At 42.6% G+C, this 17,029-nt stretch overlaps 1 protein-coding gene across 2 annotated transcripts in view; it reads right to left on the bottom strand.

Moving 5' to 3' along the window:
- Nucleotides 1–15,851, bottom strand: part of LOC121578272 (endothelial PAS domain-containing protein 1) — a 130,651-nt gene extending 114,800 nt beyond the window's left edge. For both annotated transcript variants that reach the window (XM_041892530.2, XM_041892521.2), the window contains exon 1: nucleotides 15,428–15,851. In XM_041892530.2, the coding sequence (XP_041748464.1) occupies nucleotides 15,428–15,453 (26 nt within the window). In that variant the 5' untranslated portion in view covers nucleotides 15,454–15,851. The remainder of the gene's footprint in view (nucleotides 1–15,427) is intronic.
- Nucleotides 15,852–17,029: the final 1,178 nt, after the last annotated feature.

Consider the following 17,029-nt stretch of genomic DNA (forward strand, 5'->3'; position numbering starts at 1 on the left):
AACGTTTTTCAGTGGGAATTTCAGTATTCAGCATAACATTTTCTGCAGGTTTCCTCATGGTTCTGTTTAAAGTCATGTTTTCAAAACATTAAGAAAACGTTCCATAAAAAACACAAGAAAACATTAGTAACGTTGAAAGAACGTTCTAAGAATGTTATTTAAAAACATATACAGCACATTCTGTTTTCAGCGTCAACAAAACTCTCTCTATCCTCTATCTTACATTTACATTTTACATTTAAGTCATTTAGCAGACGCTCTTATCCAGAGCGACTTACAGTTAGTGAATACATATTTTTTTATACTGGCCCCCCGTGGGAATCGAACCCACAACCCTGGCGTTGTTAAGTGTGTTCAGGTATATTTGTATTTATATGAATTATGGATCCCCATTACTACTACTCTTCCTGGGGTCCATCAAAATTAGGCAGTTATACATTTTAAAACATTACATAATTTCACAACATTAAGTGTGTGCCCTCAGGCCTCTACTCTACTACCACATATCTATAACACAAAATCCATGTGTACGTGTGTATAGTGTGTATGTTATCGTGTGTTTATATGCATGTGTCTATGTTTGTGTTGCTTCACAGTCCCCACTGTTCCATAAGGTGTATTTGTATCTGTTTTTTAAATCTAATTTTACTGCTGGCATGAGTTACTTGATGTGGAATAGAGTTCCATGTAGTCATGGCTCTATGTAGTACTGTGCACCTCCCATAGTCTGTTCAGGACTTGGGGACTGTGAAGAGACCTCTTGTGGCATGTCTTGTGGGGTATGAATGGGTGTCCGAGCTGTGCGCCAGTAGTTTAAACAGACACCTCGGTACATTCAGCTTGTCAACACCTCTCACAAATACAAGTAGTGATGAAGTCAATCTCTCCTCCACTTTGAGCCAGGAGAGATTGACATGCATATTATTAATGTTACCTCTCTGTGTACATCCAAGGGCCAGCCGTGCTGCCCTGTTCTGAGCCAATTGCAATTTTCTTAAGTCCCTCTTTTTGGCACATGACCACACGACTGAACAGTAGTCCAGGTGCGACAAAACTAGAGCCTGTAGGACCTGCCTTGTTGATAGTGCTGTTAAGAATGCAGAGCAATGCTTTATTATAGACAGACTTCTCCCCATCTTAGCTACTGTTGTATCAATATGCTTTGACCATGACAGTTTACAATCCAGGGTTACTCCAAGCAGTTTAGTCACCTCAACTTGCTCAATTTCCACATGATTCATTACGAGATGTAGTTGAGGTTTAGGGTTTAGTGAACGATTTGTCCCAAATACAATGCTTTTAGTTTTTTAAATATTTAGGACTAACTTATTCCTTGTCACCCATTCTGAAACTAACTGCAGCTCTTTGTTAAGTGTTGCTGTCATTTCAGTGGCTGTGGATAGAGCAGACGATCATAGGTTTGAATCTCACTGGCTCCGCGCCACAATAAAAAATAAATGTGTTTGCATGATTAATGCCTACGCAAATGAATTTCCATGTCTCCTATCTATGCTTGGCATTCAAAACAGTTAACCTAAGCTAGCAGTGTTATTAAAAGTCTTATTGAAACATGTTCCCAGAATGTCATGAACCTTCAAATAACACAGTGTTTCCAAAACTCAGTCCTGGGGACCCCAAGGGGTTGTCACGGATTCTGCCGAGGCTGCCCCTCCTCCTTGCTCGGGCAGGCTTCGGCGTTCGTCGTCACCGGAATACTAGCTGCTGCCGATCTATGTTCTATGTTTCTATGTTGCACCTGTTGTCTGATTGTTACCCACCTGTTGCCCATTATTGTAATCACGCCTTCCCTATTTAACCCAGTGGCTCCCAATGTGTTTTGTGCGTGGTTGTTTTTGTTTCGTGTGTCGTTTGTGAGCGGGTTAGTTCCTCCCTGTGTGGAGAGATTTCTGTATTGTATTCTTTACACATTTCTCAGTAAAGTACGTTTCTTCGAGTTCTGTGTCCTGCGCCTGACTTCGACCCACCGCATTACACTGACACTCGTGACAGGGGTGCATGTTTTGGTTCTTGCCCTAGCTCTACACAGCTGATTCAAATAACCAACTAATCATCAAGCTTTGATTGTTTGAATCAGCTTTGTAGTGCAAGGGCAAAAACCAAAACGTGCACCCCTTGGGGTCCCCAGGACCGTTCTCAGAACGTTAATAATAACTCCCAATAAAACTTTCAGTGAACCATAGTAAACTGGTCTCAGAACCTCCCTGCAACCTAAAAATGTATGTTCCCAGAACAGGCGACATTTTCACTTCCGTTCTCAGAACGTTTAAAAAACATTCAGTTTTACCAGTCAGAACCAATGGAAAACCGTTCCCAGAACCAATGGGAAACCAAAAACGTACATCCACAATGCTGGGTCATCATTCAAATATACGTTTTTTTTATACTTTTGTACATTTCAGAATGTTCAATGCACAGACAGACACAGTATTAAAAGTCATAATCATTAACTGGATACAATTTTCTTTGGGGGGAAAAGTGTTGAATGGATTTAATCTTGTTTTAACTGCTCTAACTGTGTATCACTGTCACGCCCTGGCTCTGGGGACTCTTAAATGTTGAGCCAGGGTGTGGAGTTTCTATGTCATATTTTCTATGTTGTGTTTTCTAGATCGTGTAGATCTATGTTGGCCAGGGTGGTTCCCAATCAGAGGCAGCTGTAGCTCGTTGTCTCTGATTGGGGACCATACTTAGGCAGCCTGTTTGGCACTAGTCGGTGTGGGATCTTGTTCCGTTAAGGTTTGTTTTGTGTAACCTAGGACTTCACGTTTTGTTTGTTTGTTGTTTTGTCATGAGTTAAGTACTTAATAATATGTACGCTTATCACGCTGCGCCTTGGTCCGTATCTTCCATAAACGATCGTGACAATCACTTGACATTTTATGAGAAGCCTACCTAACCTTTGCTTAACAGGCTTACAAAGACACATGACTGTTCAACGATACTGTGAGAAGTATGTCGAGGAAAACACATATAGCAAAACAGTGGACTTTTTCTGCTAGATTACGATCTAACAGTTCAATGACAGCTGCCTTTGATATCGTCTGCTGTTTCATTTACACATAATCACCCCTAGCTTAGCATTTACCTGATTTAGCACCCGTCTAAGCGATGCAGGGTTCTTCATTCCCACACATTCCAGTAACATGAGCTAGTCTGAATAGATCTGCAGCTCAGCACTGTGGATCTCTGTACAGCCCATCTAGTCAGCCATTATTTCTGTATTCACTTTCCCTGCTTTTCCGTCTGTGTCGGAAACCTGCACATGAACTGTAGGAATCTGGTGAAAAGAGAATGATGGTTCTCATCGACAGGGCTGTAGTGGAACAGGTTGAGAGCTTCAAGTTCCTTGGTGTCCACATCACCAACGAACTATCATGGTCCAAAGAAGAGGGCACGACAAAGCCTATTCCCCCTCAGGAGACTGAAAAGATTTGGCATGGGTCCTCAGATCCTCAAAGAATTCTACAGCTGCACCATCGAGAGCATCCTGACTGGTTGCATCACCGCCTGGTATGGCAACTGCTTGGCCTCCGACCGCAAAGCACTACAGAGGGTAGTGCGTACGGCCCAGTACATCACTGGGGCCAAGCTTCCTGCCATCCAGGACCTCTTACCAGGCGGTGTCAGAGGAAGGCCCTCAAAATTGTCAAAGACTCCAGCCACCCTAGTCATAGACTGTTCTCTCTGCTACCGCACGGCAAGCGGTACCGGAGTGCCAAGTCTAGGTCCAAAAGACTTCTCAACAGCTTCTACCCCCAAGCCATAAGACTCCTGAACAGCTAATCATGGCTACCCGGAATATTTGCACTGCCCCCCCACCCCATCCTTTTTACGCTGCTGCTACTCTGTTAAGTATTTATGCATAGTCACTTTAACTCTACCCACATGTACATATTACTTCAACTACCTCAACTAGCCGGTGCCCCCGCACATTGACTCTGCACCGGTACCCCCCTGTATATATAGCCTCCCTACTGTTATTTTATTTTACTTCTGCTCTTTTTTTCTCAACACTTTTTTGTTGTTTTATTCTACTTTTTTATTAAAAATAAATGCACTGTTGGTTAAGGGCTGTAAGTAAGCATTTCACTGTAAAGTCTGCACCTGTTGTATTTGGCACATGTGGCCAATTCAATTTTATTTTATTTTATTTTATTTGGTTAATGTCACGAGGCATGATCGTTCTCTGGACTGTATAGAGATGGGATGAAGATCTTCAGCATGTTCAACATCTTTCCCTTTAGGTTTTCAGTTTGGGACGAGGACAGACTGGATGAGGACGAATCAGGAAATGAGAAAGTAGCATGCATACTGATGAGTTCAGGTGATGAGTTCAGATGATGAGTTCAGGTGATGAGTTCAGATGATGAGTTCAGGTGATGGGTTCAGATGATGAGTTCAGGGCCCGTTGGCAGAGAACACATACCTGATATTCTGCTCTGTACATCACCTGACATTAACGCTGACGGTACTTAAACTCCTAGGTATGGCAGGTCACAAGGCCGCCAGGCCCCGGGCACATTGTTAAGGAGGATTAAAAAGGCCAAAACAAGTCTGACATATTGAGATGAAGAGTCTTAAGATAATTCAACGCTGGTCTGACCAATCGGAATCCACGCTTCAAGATTGTTTTGATCACGCGGACTGGGATATGTTCCGGGTAGCCTCTGAGAATAATATAGACGTATACGCTGATTCGGTGAGTGGGTTTATAAGGAAGTGTATAGGACATGTCGTACCCACTGTGACTATTAAAACCTACCCTAACCAGAAACCGTGGATAGATGGCAGCATTCGTGAAAAACTGAAAACACGAACCACCGCATTTAACCATGGCAAGGTGACAGGGAATATGGCAGAATACAAAAAGAGTGTTCGTTCCTTCCACAAGGCAATCAAACAGGCAAAACGTCAATATCGAGACAAAGTGGAGTCGCAATTCAACGGCTCAGACACAAAACGTATGTGGCAGGGTTTACAGACAATTACGGACTACAATAGGAAAACCAGCCACGTTGCGGATGCCGATGTCCTGTTGCCAGACAAGCTAAACAAGTTCTTTGCCCGCTTTGAGGATAACACAGTCCCACCGACGCGGCCAGCTACCAAGGACTGTGGGCTCTCCTTCTCCGTGGCCAACGTGAGTAAGACATTTAAACGTGTTAACCCTCGCAAGGCTGCCTCAGACCATGCACAGACCAGCTGGCTGGAGTGTTTACGGACATATTCAATCTCTCCCTATCCCAGTCTAACATCCCCACATGCTTCAAGATGGCCACCATTGTTCCTGTACACAAGAAAGCAAAGGTAACTGAACTAAATGACTATCGCCCCGTAGCACTCACTTCTGTCATCATGAAGTGCTTTGAGAGGCTAGTTAAGGATCATATCACCTCTACCTTACCTGTCACCCTAGACCCACTTCAATTTGCATGCAGCCCCAATAGGTCCACAGACGATGCAATCGCCATCACACTGCACACTGCCCTATCCCATCTGGACAAGAGGAATACCGTTAGAATAATAACGTAAGAATGCTGTTCATTGACTATAGCTCAGCATTCAACACCATAGTACCCTCCAAGCTCATCATCAAGCTTGAGGCCCTGGGTCTCAACCCCGCCCTGTGCAATTTGGTCCTGGACTTTCTGACGGGCCGCCCCCAGGTGGTGAAGGTAGGAAACAACACCACTACGCTGATCCTCAACACTGGGGCCCCACAAGGGTGTGTGCTCAGCCCCCTCCTGTACTCCCTGTTCACCCATGATTGCGTGGCCAAGCACGCCTCTAACGCAATCATCAAGTTTGCAGACGACACAACAGTAGTAGGCTTTTTTACCAACAATGACGAGACCACCTACAGGGAGGAGGTGAGGGCTCTGGGAGTGTGGTGCCAGGAAAATAACCTCTCACTCAACGTCAACAAAACAAAGGAGATGATCATGGACTTCAGGAAACAGCAGAGGGTGCACCCTCCTATCCACATCGACGGGACCGCAGTGGAGAAGGTGGAAAGTTTAAAGTTCCTCGGCGTACATATCACTGACAAACTGAAATGGTCCACCTCATATGTATATACTGTATTCTATACTATCTTAATAATGTTTACATATCTTGCATTACCCATCTCATATGTATATACTGTATTCTATACTATCTATTGCATCTTAGACTATGCCACTCTGATAATGATAATGACATTGCTCATCCATATATTTATATATTCTTATTCCTTTCCTTTACTTACATTTGTGTGAATTAGATTTTTCTTGTAGAACTGTTAGATATTACTTGCTAGATATTGCTGCACTGTCGGAACTAGAAGCACAAGCATTTCGCTACACTCGCAATAACATCTGCTAACCATGTGTATGTAACCAATACATTTGATTTGAGTTTAGTGTAAGAGTTTAGTGTGATACAAGAGTGTGATGTACAGATGTAGGATCATAATTTGAGCCAGTTTGCTACAGTAGGAAAATGGGAATTATTATGTGGACTATAATTCATAGACATTTTTGTAGGGGTTGATTCATTTTTCATGAGGGAAAATCAAGTCTGAAATTTCTAAGTGCAAATTACACATTTTTCGTATGGGAAAATCAAGTCTAAAATGTCTAAGTGGAAATTACAAACTTCAGAAGCCTTTTTAAACTTCAAATACACTGCAGGAAAGTTATCCTACAACCGGGTGATCAAATTAAGAACCTACACCTATAAGCATGTTGCACTGTTGCTACAGAGTCATGAGATTGCTTGGACCAGTAGGAGAGTTACCAAATGAGGACCAGTCAGGTTGAATGTCTAGGCAGCAGATGCAGTTGGGAGTAGCAATATCGATAGCCAGTTTCCCTTCTTTGCTACAGGGACGTTACAGGAACGCTACAGGGACGTTACAGGGATGTTACAGGAACGCTACAGGGGCGCTACAGGGATGTTACAAGGACGTTACAGGGATATTCTAGGTTTGTTCGTCCAAAATCCACAAACAGGACATGTGATTGGACTATGACCTTTCATCAGGTTCTAAAATGAAGTTTTGCTCTGCAGGAATCTCTCTCTCTCTCTCTCTCTCTCTCTCTCTCTCTCTCTCTCTCTCTCTCTCTCTCTCTCTCTCTCTCTCTCTCTCTCTCTCTCTCTCTCTCTCTCTCTCTCTCTCTCTCTCTCTCTCTCTCTCTCTCTCTCTCTCTCTCTCTCTCTCTCTCTCTCTTCATCAGCCCTCCTTCTCTCCCTCCCTCTCTTACGTAACTAGAGAAGAATGTATCATGTTACATCTATGCACTAGCTATATTCCTCTTGCCTGTACAGGTTTTGTTGAATATTTTCATGCATGGAGCACAACAACAACATTAGAGCTAAGGGGCCAGATTTTTATTTTAAGCATCAAAAGAAGGTTACTCACATGGCTTCCATTTTCACCATCTGTATTTAATCAAAATACATGCAATGCACTTTCCATAAAGTTGGTTTGACCAGACTATAGGCCTCCTTCCCAAATGCAAACACACACACACACACACACACACACACACACACACACACACACACACACACACACACACACACACACATACACACACACACACACATAAACACACACACGTACACACACACACACACACAAACACATACACACACACACCTTCCTTGCTTACAGTCTGTCTTCCTGTAGTGGCGTCTTGCTAAACACAAACAGCGAACAATACGGTCCGGGCTAATCTCTGATCCTAATCTCTGATCTTCTGATCCAGCCGCCAGCCCAGCCCAAGCCCAGTGCAGCGCAGCCAACGAGCTGTTCTCAATCAGGGGCTGATGCATCTGATACACTCACTGAAAGGCATGATGGGATCACGCCCAGCCCGTTCAGATGATGGCCTGCTCCCCACTCCCCCCTTCCCCCACCTCTTCAAGTTCATAACCTGATGCACCACACATCTGCCCATCATTTTCCCCTCATGCCACTTCAACATCGTAATGAGATTGTCAACATTTTAGTAACTTCCACTGGCATACCCAGGCCTTATAAAGCCTGCAGTCTGGACCAAGGAGTTGCCCATCCTATCGGACTACCATCTGTTTTAAAATAGTCTGTCATAAGGGCCCAATACGTAGAAACCTTACGAATCATAGCTTCAAAGACATAGGGGCAATGGTGGATGATGTTATGGTCTATACAGACGTACTAATATCTCCGGTGAAATGGGTGATGGGCCTGGGACTGAGGGCTGGGTTGGGGCCAGCTGACGTGAGGAAGGGCATTATGCCTAGCAGGAAGGACCAGGGGACAGTGTTCTGAAGGAGGTCTACAACAACACCCTGCAGAGGCAGAGAAGGAGAAGAAGTTGAAGAAAGAGTGAGAGAGAGAGAGAGAGAGAGAGAGAGAGAGAGAGAGAGAGAGAGAGAGAGAGAGAGAGAGAGAGAGAGAGAGAGAGACAGAGACAGAGAGAGAGAGAGAGATAGATACAGAGAGAGATAGACAGAGAGAGAGACAGAGAGAGAGAGAGAGAGAGAGAGAGAGAGAGAAAGAGAGAGAGAGAGAGAGAGAGAGAGAGAGAGAGAGAGAGAGAGAGAGAGAGAGAGAGAGAGAGAGAGAGAAACATAAAACCAAAGAAAAGTAACAACAGTGACAAATGGTTTGATGAAGAATGCAAAAACCTAAGAAAGAAATTGAGAAACTTATCCAACCAAAAACATAGAGAACCAGAAAACCTGAGCCTACGCCTTCACTATGGTGAATCACTAAAACAATACAGAAATACACTACAGAAAAAGAAGGAACAGCATGTCAGAAATCAGCTCAATGTAATTGAAGAATCCATAGACTCTAACCACTTCTGGGAAAATTGGAAACCACTAAACAAACAACAACACTAAGAGCTATCTATCCAAAACGGAGATGTATGGGTAAAGCACTTCTCCAATCTTTTTGGCCCTATAACAAAGAACAAACAGCAAAAAAATATACATGATCAAATGCAGATCTTAGAATCAACTATCAACGACTACCAGAACCCACTGGATTCTCCAATTACATTGAATGAACTACAGGACAAAATACAAACCCTCCAACCCAAAAAGGCCTGTGGTGTTGATGGTATCCTCAATTAAATGATAAAATATACAGAACACAAATTCCAATTGGCTATACTTAAATTCTTTAACATCATCCTTAGCTCTGGCATCTTCCCCAATTTGGAACCAAGGACTGATCACCCCAATCCACAAAAGTGGAGACAAATTTGACCACAATAACTACCGTGGGATATGCGTCAACAGCAACCTTGGGAAAATCCTCTGCATTATCATTAACAGCAGACAAGTTCATTTCCTCAGTGAAAACAATGCACTGAGCAAATGTCAAATTGGCTTTTTACCAAATTACCGTACGACAGACCAAGTATTCACCCTGCACACACATATTGACAATCAAACAAACCAAAACAAAGGCAAAGTCTTCTCATGCTTGTTGATTTCAAAAAAGCTTTTGACTCAATTTGGCATGAGGGTCTGCTATACAAATTGATGGAAAGTGGGGTTGGGGGAAAACATACGACATTATAAAATCCATGTACACAAACAACAAGTGTGCTGTTAAAATTGGCAAAAAACACACACATTTCTTTCCACAGGGCCGTGGGGTGAGACAGGGATGCAGTTTAAGCCCCACCCTCTTCAGCATATATATAAACGAATTGGCGAGGGCACTAGAACAGTCTGCAGCACCCGGCCTCACCCTACTAGAATCTGCAGTCAAATGTCTACTGTTTGCTGATGATCTGGTGCTTCTGTCACCAACCAAGGAGGGCCTACAGCAGCACCTAGATCTTCTGCACAGATTCTGTCAGACCTGGGCCCTGACAGTAAATCTCAGTAAGACAGAAATAATGGTGTTCCAAAAAAGGTCCAGTTGCCAGGACCACAAATACAAATTCCATCTAGACACTGTTGCCCTAGAGCACACAAAAAACGACACATACCTCGGCCTAAGCATCAGCGCCACAGGTAACTTCCACAAAGCTGTGAACGATCTGAGAGACAAGGCAAGAAGGGCCTTCTATGCCATCAAAAGGAACAGAAAATTCGACATACCAATTAGGATCTGGCTAAAAATACTTGAATCAGTTATAGAACCCATTGCCCTTCATGGTTTTGAGGTCTGGGGTCCGCTCACCAACCAATAATTCACAAAATGTGACAAACACCAAATTGAGACTCTGCATGCAGAATTCTACAAAAATATCCTCTGTGTACAGCGAAACACACAAAATAATGCATGCAGAGCAGAATTAGGCCGATACCCGCTAATGATCAAAATCCAGAAAAGAGCCGCTAAATTCTATAACCACTTAAAAGGAAGCGATTCCCAAACCTTCCATAACAAAGCCATCACCTACAGAGAGATGAACTTGGAGAAGAGTCCCCTAAGTAAGCTGGTCCTGGGGCTCTGTTCACAAACACAAACAGACCCCACAGAGCCCCAGGACAGCAACACAATTAGACCCAACCAAATCATGAGAAAACAAAAAGAGAATTACTTGACAAATTGGAAAGAATTAACAAAAAAACTGAGCAAACTAGAATGCTATTTGGCCCTAAACAGAGAGTACACAGTGGCAGAATACCTGACCACCGTGACTGACCCAAAATTAAGGAAAACTTTGACTATGTACAGACTCAGTGAGCATAGCCTTGCTATTGAGAAAGGCCGCCGTAGGCAGACCTGGCTCTCAAGAGAAGACAGGCTACGTGCACACTGCCCACAAAATGAGGTGGAATCTGAGCTGCACTTCCTAACTTCCTGCCAAATGTATGACCATATTAGAGACACATATTTCCCTCAGATTTCAGAGATCAACAAAGAATTCAAAAACAAACCCAATTTTGATAAACTCCCTTATCTACTGGGTGAAAAAACACAGTGTGCCATCACAGCAGCAACATTTTTGACCTGTTGCCACAAGAAAAGGGCAACCAGTGAAGAACAAACACCATTGTAAATACAACCCATATTTATGTTTATTTATTTTCCCATTTGTACTTTAACTATTTGCACATCGTTACAACACTGTATATAGACATAATATGACATTTGGAACTTCTGAGTGTAATGTGTACTGTTCATTTTTATTGTTTATTTCACTTTTGTTTACTATCTACTTCACTTGCTTTGGCAATGTTAACATACGTTTCCCATGCCAATAAAGCCCATAAATTGAAATTGAATTGAGAGAGAGAGAGAGAGAGAGAGAGAGAGAGAGAGAGAGAGAGAGAGAGAGAGAGAGAGAGAGAGGGGCAAAGAGAGTGTAAGAGAGAGCGAGAGAGAGAGAGAGAGAGGGGCAAAGACAGTGAGAGAGAGAGAGAGAGAGAGAGAGAGAGGGACATAGAGAGAGGGACAGAGAGAGAGAAAGTGAGAGAGACAGAGAGAGAAAGAGAGAGAGAGGTTCCAAACCATAACAAGGATTCTGCCTCTCTCCCCTGCTGTTTCTCCAGCGGGGGCTGGGAGTTCAGAAGCCTGCGTCCATGGACCCTCCTGAGAACTTGTCACAATAAACGACATATTTCAGTTAAGAGACATCATACAGTTGGGAAAGACTGTTCCCTCTCTGTCTCTTTTAAAGCCTCAAAACCTCACACAGCAGTCTTACACAAAGGCACTTTCTGAGCTACTAGCCATTGAAAGCTCGAGCAAATCTTCAATTTCAGCCATTTAGCAGATGCTCTCATCCAGAGTGATTTACAAGAGCAATTAGGATTAAGCGCCTTGCACATCAACATATTTTTCACCTAGTCGGCTTGGGAAATCGATCCAGCAACCTTTTGGTTGCTGGCCCAACGCTCTTAGCTGCTAGCCTACTTGCCACCCAAATGACTGTGAAAGAGAAACCAAACTGAGACCTTACTCAGTGAAATGTCTCATTACCTGGGAGAGTATAAGGCTGTACTTTGCCTGGCCTGAACGTAGTGTGTGTGTGTGTGTGTGTGTGTGTGTGTGTGTGTGTGTGTGTGTGTGTGTGGTGTGTGTGTGTGCGTACATGTGTAAAGTTTGGGATTTGAGAGTTTTGTTTCAAACCGCCGTGTCTTTGTGAGATGCAGTGTGTGTGAATGGATTATCGCCGCATGTGTAGTTCCCACCGTAAAGCATGGAGGAGGAGGTGTTATGGTGTGTGGGTGCTTTGCTTGTGACACTGTCTGTGATTTATTTAGAATTCAAGGCACACTTAACCAGCATGTCTAACACAGCATTCTGCAGCGATACCCCATCCCATCTGGTTTGGGATTAGTGGGACTATCATTTGTTTTTCAACAGGACAATGACCCAACACACCATCAGGCTGTGTAAGGGCTATTTTACCAAGAAGGAGAGTGATGGAGTGCTGCATCAGATGACCTGGCCTCCACAATTCTCCGACCTCAACCCAATTGAGATGGTTTGGGATGAGTCGGACGGCAGAGTGAAGGAAAAGCAGCCAACAAGTGCTCAGCATATGTGAGAACTCCTTCAAGACTGTTGGAAAAGCATTCCAAGTGAAGCTGGTTGAGAGAATGCCAAGTGTGTGCAAAGGGTGGCTACTTTGAAGCATCTAAAATATAAAATATATTTTGATTTGTTTAACACTTTTTTGGTTACTACATGATTCCATATGTGTTATTTCATAGTTTTGATGTCTTCACTATTATTCTACAATGTAGAAAATAGTAAAAATAAAGAAAAACCCTTGACTGAGTAGGTGTGTCCAAACTTTTGACTTGTATTGTATATTTGAATACACTGCCGTTCAAAAGTTTGGGGTCACTTAGAAATGTGCTTGTTTTTTAAAGAAAAGCAATTTTTTTGTCCATTAAAATAACATCAAATTGATCAGAAAAACAGTGTAGACATTGTTAATGTTATAAATGGCTATTGTAGCTGGAAATGGCTGATTTTTAATGGAATATCTACATAGGCGTACAAAGGCCCATTATCAGCAACCATCAGTCCTGTGTTCCAATGGCATGTTGTGTTTGCTAATCCAAGTTTATCATTTTAAAAGGCTAATTGATCATTAGAAAACCCTTTTGCAATTATGTTAGCACAGCTGAAAACTGTTGTCCTGATTAAAGAAGCAATAAAACTGGCCTTCTTGAGACTAGTTGAATATCTGGAGCATCAGCAATTGTGGGTTCGATTACAGGCTCAAAATGGCCAGAAACAAATAACTTTCTTCTAAAACTCGTCAGTCTATTCTTGTTCCGAGAAATGAAGGCTATTCCATGCGAGAAATTTCCAAGAAACTGAAGATCTCGTACAATGCTGTGTACTACTCCCTTCACAGAACAGCGCAAATTGGCTCTAACCAGAATAGAAAGAGGAGTGGGAGGCCCCGGTGCACAACTGAGCAAGAGGACAAATACATTAGAGTGTCTAGTTTGAGAAACAGACGCCTCACAGGTCCTCAACTGGCAGCTTCATTAAATAGTACCCGCAAAACACCAGTCTCAACGTCAACAGTGAAGAGGCGACTCCGGGATGTTGACCTTCTAGGCAGAGTTGCAAAGAAAAAGCCATATCTCAGACTGGCCAATAAAAATAAAAGATTAAGATGGGCAAAATAACACAGACACTGGACAGAGGAAGATTGGAAAAAAGTGTTATGGACAGACTAATCGAAGTTTGAGGTGTTTGGATCACAAAGAAGAACATTTGTGAGACGCAGACAAAATGAAAAGATGCTGAAGGAGTGCTTGATGCCAACTGTCAAGCATGGTGGAGGCAATGTGATAGTCTGGGGGTGCTTTGGTGGTGGTAAAGTGGGAGATTTGTACAGGGTAAAAGGGATCTTGAAGAAGGAAGGTTATCACTCCATTTTGCAACACCATGCCATACCCTGTGGACGGCGCTTGAATGCGAAAGGTCTGCAAGGCTGTAATTGCTGCAAATGGAGGATTCTTTGACGAAAGCAACATTTGAAGGACACAATTATTATTTATATTAAAATCATTATTTCTAACCTTGTCAATGACTACATTTCCTATGCATTTTGCTATATTTCCTATTCTAACTCATTTCATGTATGTTTTCATGGAAAATAAGGAAATGTCTAAGTGACCCCAAACTTTTGAACGGTAGTGTATACATATATATATATATATATGTTGTGGGGTGGTGGTCAGAAAACACTCCAAACAGCTGACCTGAACGCTTGGAGGTGTCCGCATTGTCCTAAAGCACACCGTTGCCTCGTTTTGTATCACATTCCAATGATAAAACTGGGGGGGATAAAAATGTCCCCCCCGTCCCCCCATCCCCCCCGTCCCCAGTGAAAGTTGTGCCCCTGATCACGACTTCACCAGTCACCAGCGCTGGTGAACAATTATCCCGTTTCTAGAGCCACAGGCTGAGGTACAGTATGCTGTAAACCTCAGAACTACAGGCTCACCATCAGGCAACACTCAATACATACTACATAGTAGTGTGTGGTAATCTTCGGAGATGTAAAGACATCTGCTTAAATGTTTCTTTAATTTCACAGCCAGAACATCAGATCATTTACTCATGGTAAATCCTTTCAGCACTGACATTTTTCTTGTGATTGTGCAAAGACATGTTTTATATTTTTTACCAAGTAGAATATGTTTAATACCCTTATCATGATCAATTATGTATACAACATAGGCTAATAGCATACAATATAAACAAAAAGTGAGGTCCTTAAATAAAAAACACAAATGTTTTATCAATGTTAAATCAATCAACAGCATTTTTCGACCTTGCCTAATTGATCATGCATGCTTTAAGTAATTGAATTTACACCATGATGGTTGATGCAATATGAAAAATGAGTGGTTACTATTCTATTATTCTATTTATGTTAATGTAAAAGAAGATGGATAATGCTACATATACACCACCATTGAGAATTACCCCCACAAACCTTTACACCGTTTATGACTACTTTATTGCACTTTAGTAAAACTAAACCGCAGCGCTTCAAAATGGTCAAGCAGCGCTTCAAAATGGTCAAGCAGCGCTTCAAAATGGTCAAGCAGCGCTTCAAAATGGTCAAGTAGCGCTTCAAAATGGTCAAGCAGCGCTTCAAAATGGTCAAGCAGCGCTTCAAAATGGTCAAGTAGCGCTTCAAAATGGTCAAGTAGCGCTTCAAAATGGTAAAGTAGCCTGCCTGTGAGCTACCCAAGTAGCCTGCCTGTGAGCTACCCAAGTAGCCACAGTGCGCTTTTTATTATAGCGCAACAGGTGTCTGGGCTGCGAATTTTCTGCGAAATGTCACTCATAGATTGCGAGGACAATAGTTTAATAGTCCTACCCTTTAACGTGTTCATTGTAGGTTTACCATTATACTTTCTTATAGAATGTATTAATATAAGAACAAATAGGCCAAACAGGAAAGATTTCAAAAATCTACATTACCTTTTCTTGTCCTTATCGGCAGTCATGTTTTCTTTTGCAAAGTTTTGTGACAAATGGTATTTTCCCCGAAAGTCCGAGTCAGTCCACTTTCTCAACAATTTTAAAGCAACAGATGACGCACACAGTGAAAAATATTGAAAGTAAAATCGAGATTCTATAATCTTTCTGCTCTTTACGCACAGTCCATTTCATAAACAAGTTGTCCTTCAGAAGCAGTTGGCAGCTGTACAGTCTCAGAACACTGCCAAGGATTGTACAGCCTATTTATTCACCGATAAACTAAAGGTTCAATCCACAGGCTTTAGCCTACAAATGCTTTACAAGTTGGATAAAGTCGGGTCTACTGTCAAAGTTTTCTTGGTCTTCTGAAACTTCTATCGCCGTTCCACTGTACTCTCTCTCCTACACTCAGCTGGACAGATGAGAGCCGCTCAGTCAATCTGACCACAGTGATTGGGGAAAATGCGGTGTAGAACCGCCTTAAATAACTCCACCCCCTACACTGATTGTTTCGCTGTTTTATCCTGTCACTCTGGTAGGCAGGCCTACAGTGCACCTTTGAGTCGACTTGCCCTCTACATTATGTGGTGTAGGTAACGGCCTTGCATTGCGCAGATAAGTATTTCAACCATCCTATCATTTTATCTGTTAATCTGCTTATAAGGTGATGGCAACAGAAACACATGCCAGCCAGTTGGTGCATTCAGAGTGCACACCATTCTCTGCTGTCTTTAAAGATTGTTCTGCAAAAAAATCATTTTCTGAAGAAATAACTGTTTTAGTCTATCCCACAGATAACTATTGCATGTTTACCCATTCTGAAATGTTGAGGAAGATGTTTATTTATTTATTTTGACATTTCAGATGTGATATACAGCCAGGTCCATAACTACTGACACTTTGAGTAGCAAAAAATACTGTAAAATATGTTGTATGCAAAAAAAAATGGGGAGAGGGAGGGGAGAGAGAGAGTCAACAGACAGACAGAGGTGGGAGAGAGGAGGGAGAGAGAGGAGGGAGAGGGAGGGGAGAGAGAGAGTCAACAGACAGACAGGCATCTGATTGGTCAAAATACCAATGAGTGAAAAAAGATCAAAATTGGGCTGCCTGTCTAAACAGCTTTGTGATTCAAATGATGGCGTAGTAGTGCGGTCGTGTTTTTTTCTGTGTCCTTGTGTAAATAGCCAGTTTTTTAAGTTTTTTTTGTCTATTTCTCCATTTTACTTTTCGTTCTTTAACTAAATATACTTTCCTGCAACCCGCCTCACCCAACGTGGAAAGGATTCTATTATTTCTTTATAACTTTTATCAAGAACTTTAAGCTGAAACTAGTCTAGCTGCAACCGAATGGCTACTTGCTATTAGCCACCGTTAGCGTCTTCACCACTGTCCGTGGCCTGCACTACTCACCAGCCAGCTCTAGCTCTAGCCTGGACAATTTGTCGGCCAGTCTGCACAGCGTGCTATGGACCCAGAGCATATCGGATTTTCTGCCGGAATCACTGGACCCTAGCGCCGGATCATCGCAACCAGCTAGCTGCAACCAAATGGCTGTTGTCGTTGGCTAATTACCATTACCCCTTAGCAAGCACCAGTTAGCCT

The sequence above is a fragment of the Coregonus clupeaformis genome, chromosome 1, assembly GCF_020615455.1.
Source record: "Coregonus clupeaformis isolate EN_2021a chromosome 1, ASM2061545v1, whole genome shotgun sequence".
Classification (NCBI taxonomy): Eukaryota; Metazoa; Chordata; class Actinopteri; order Salmoniformes; family Salmonidae; genus Coregonus; species Coregonus clupeaformis.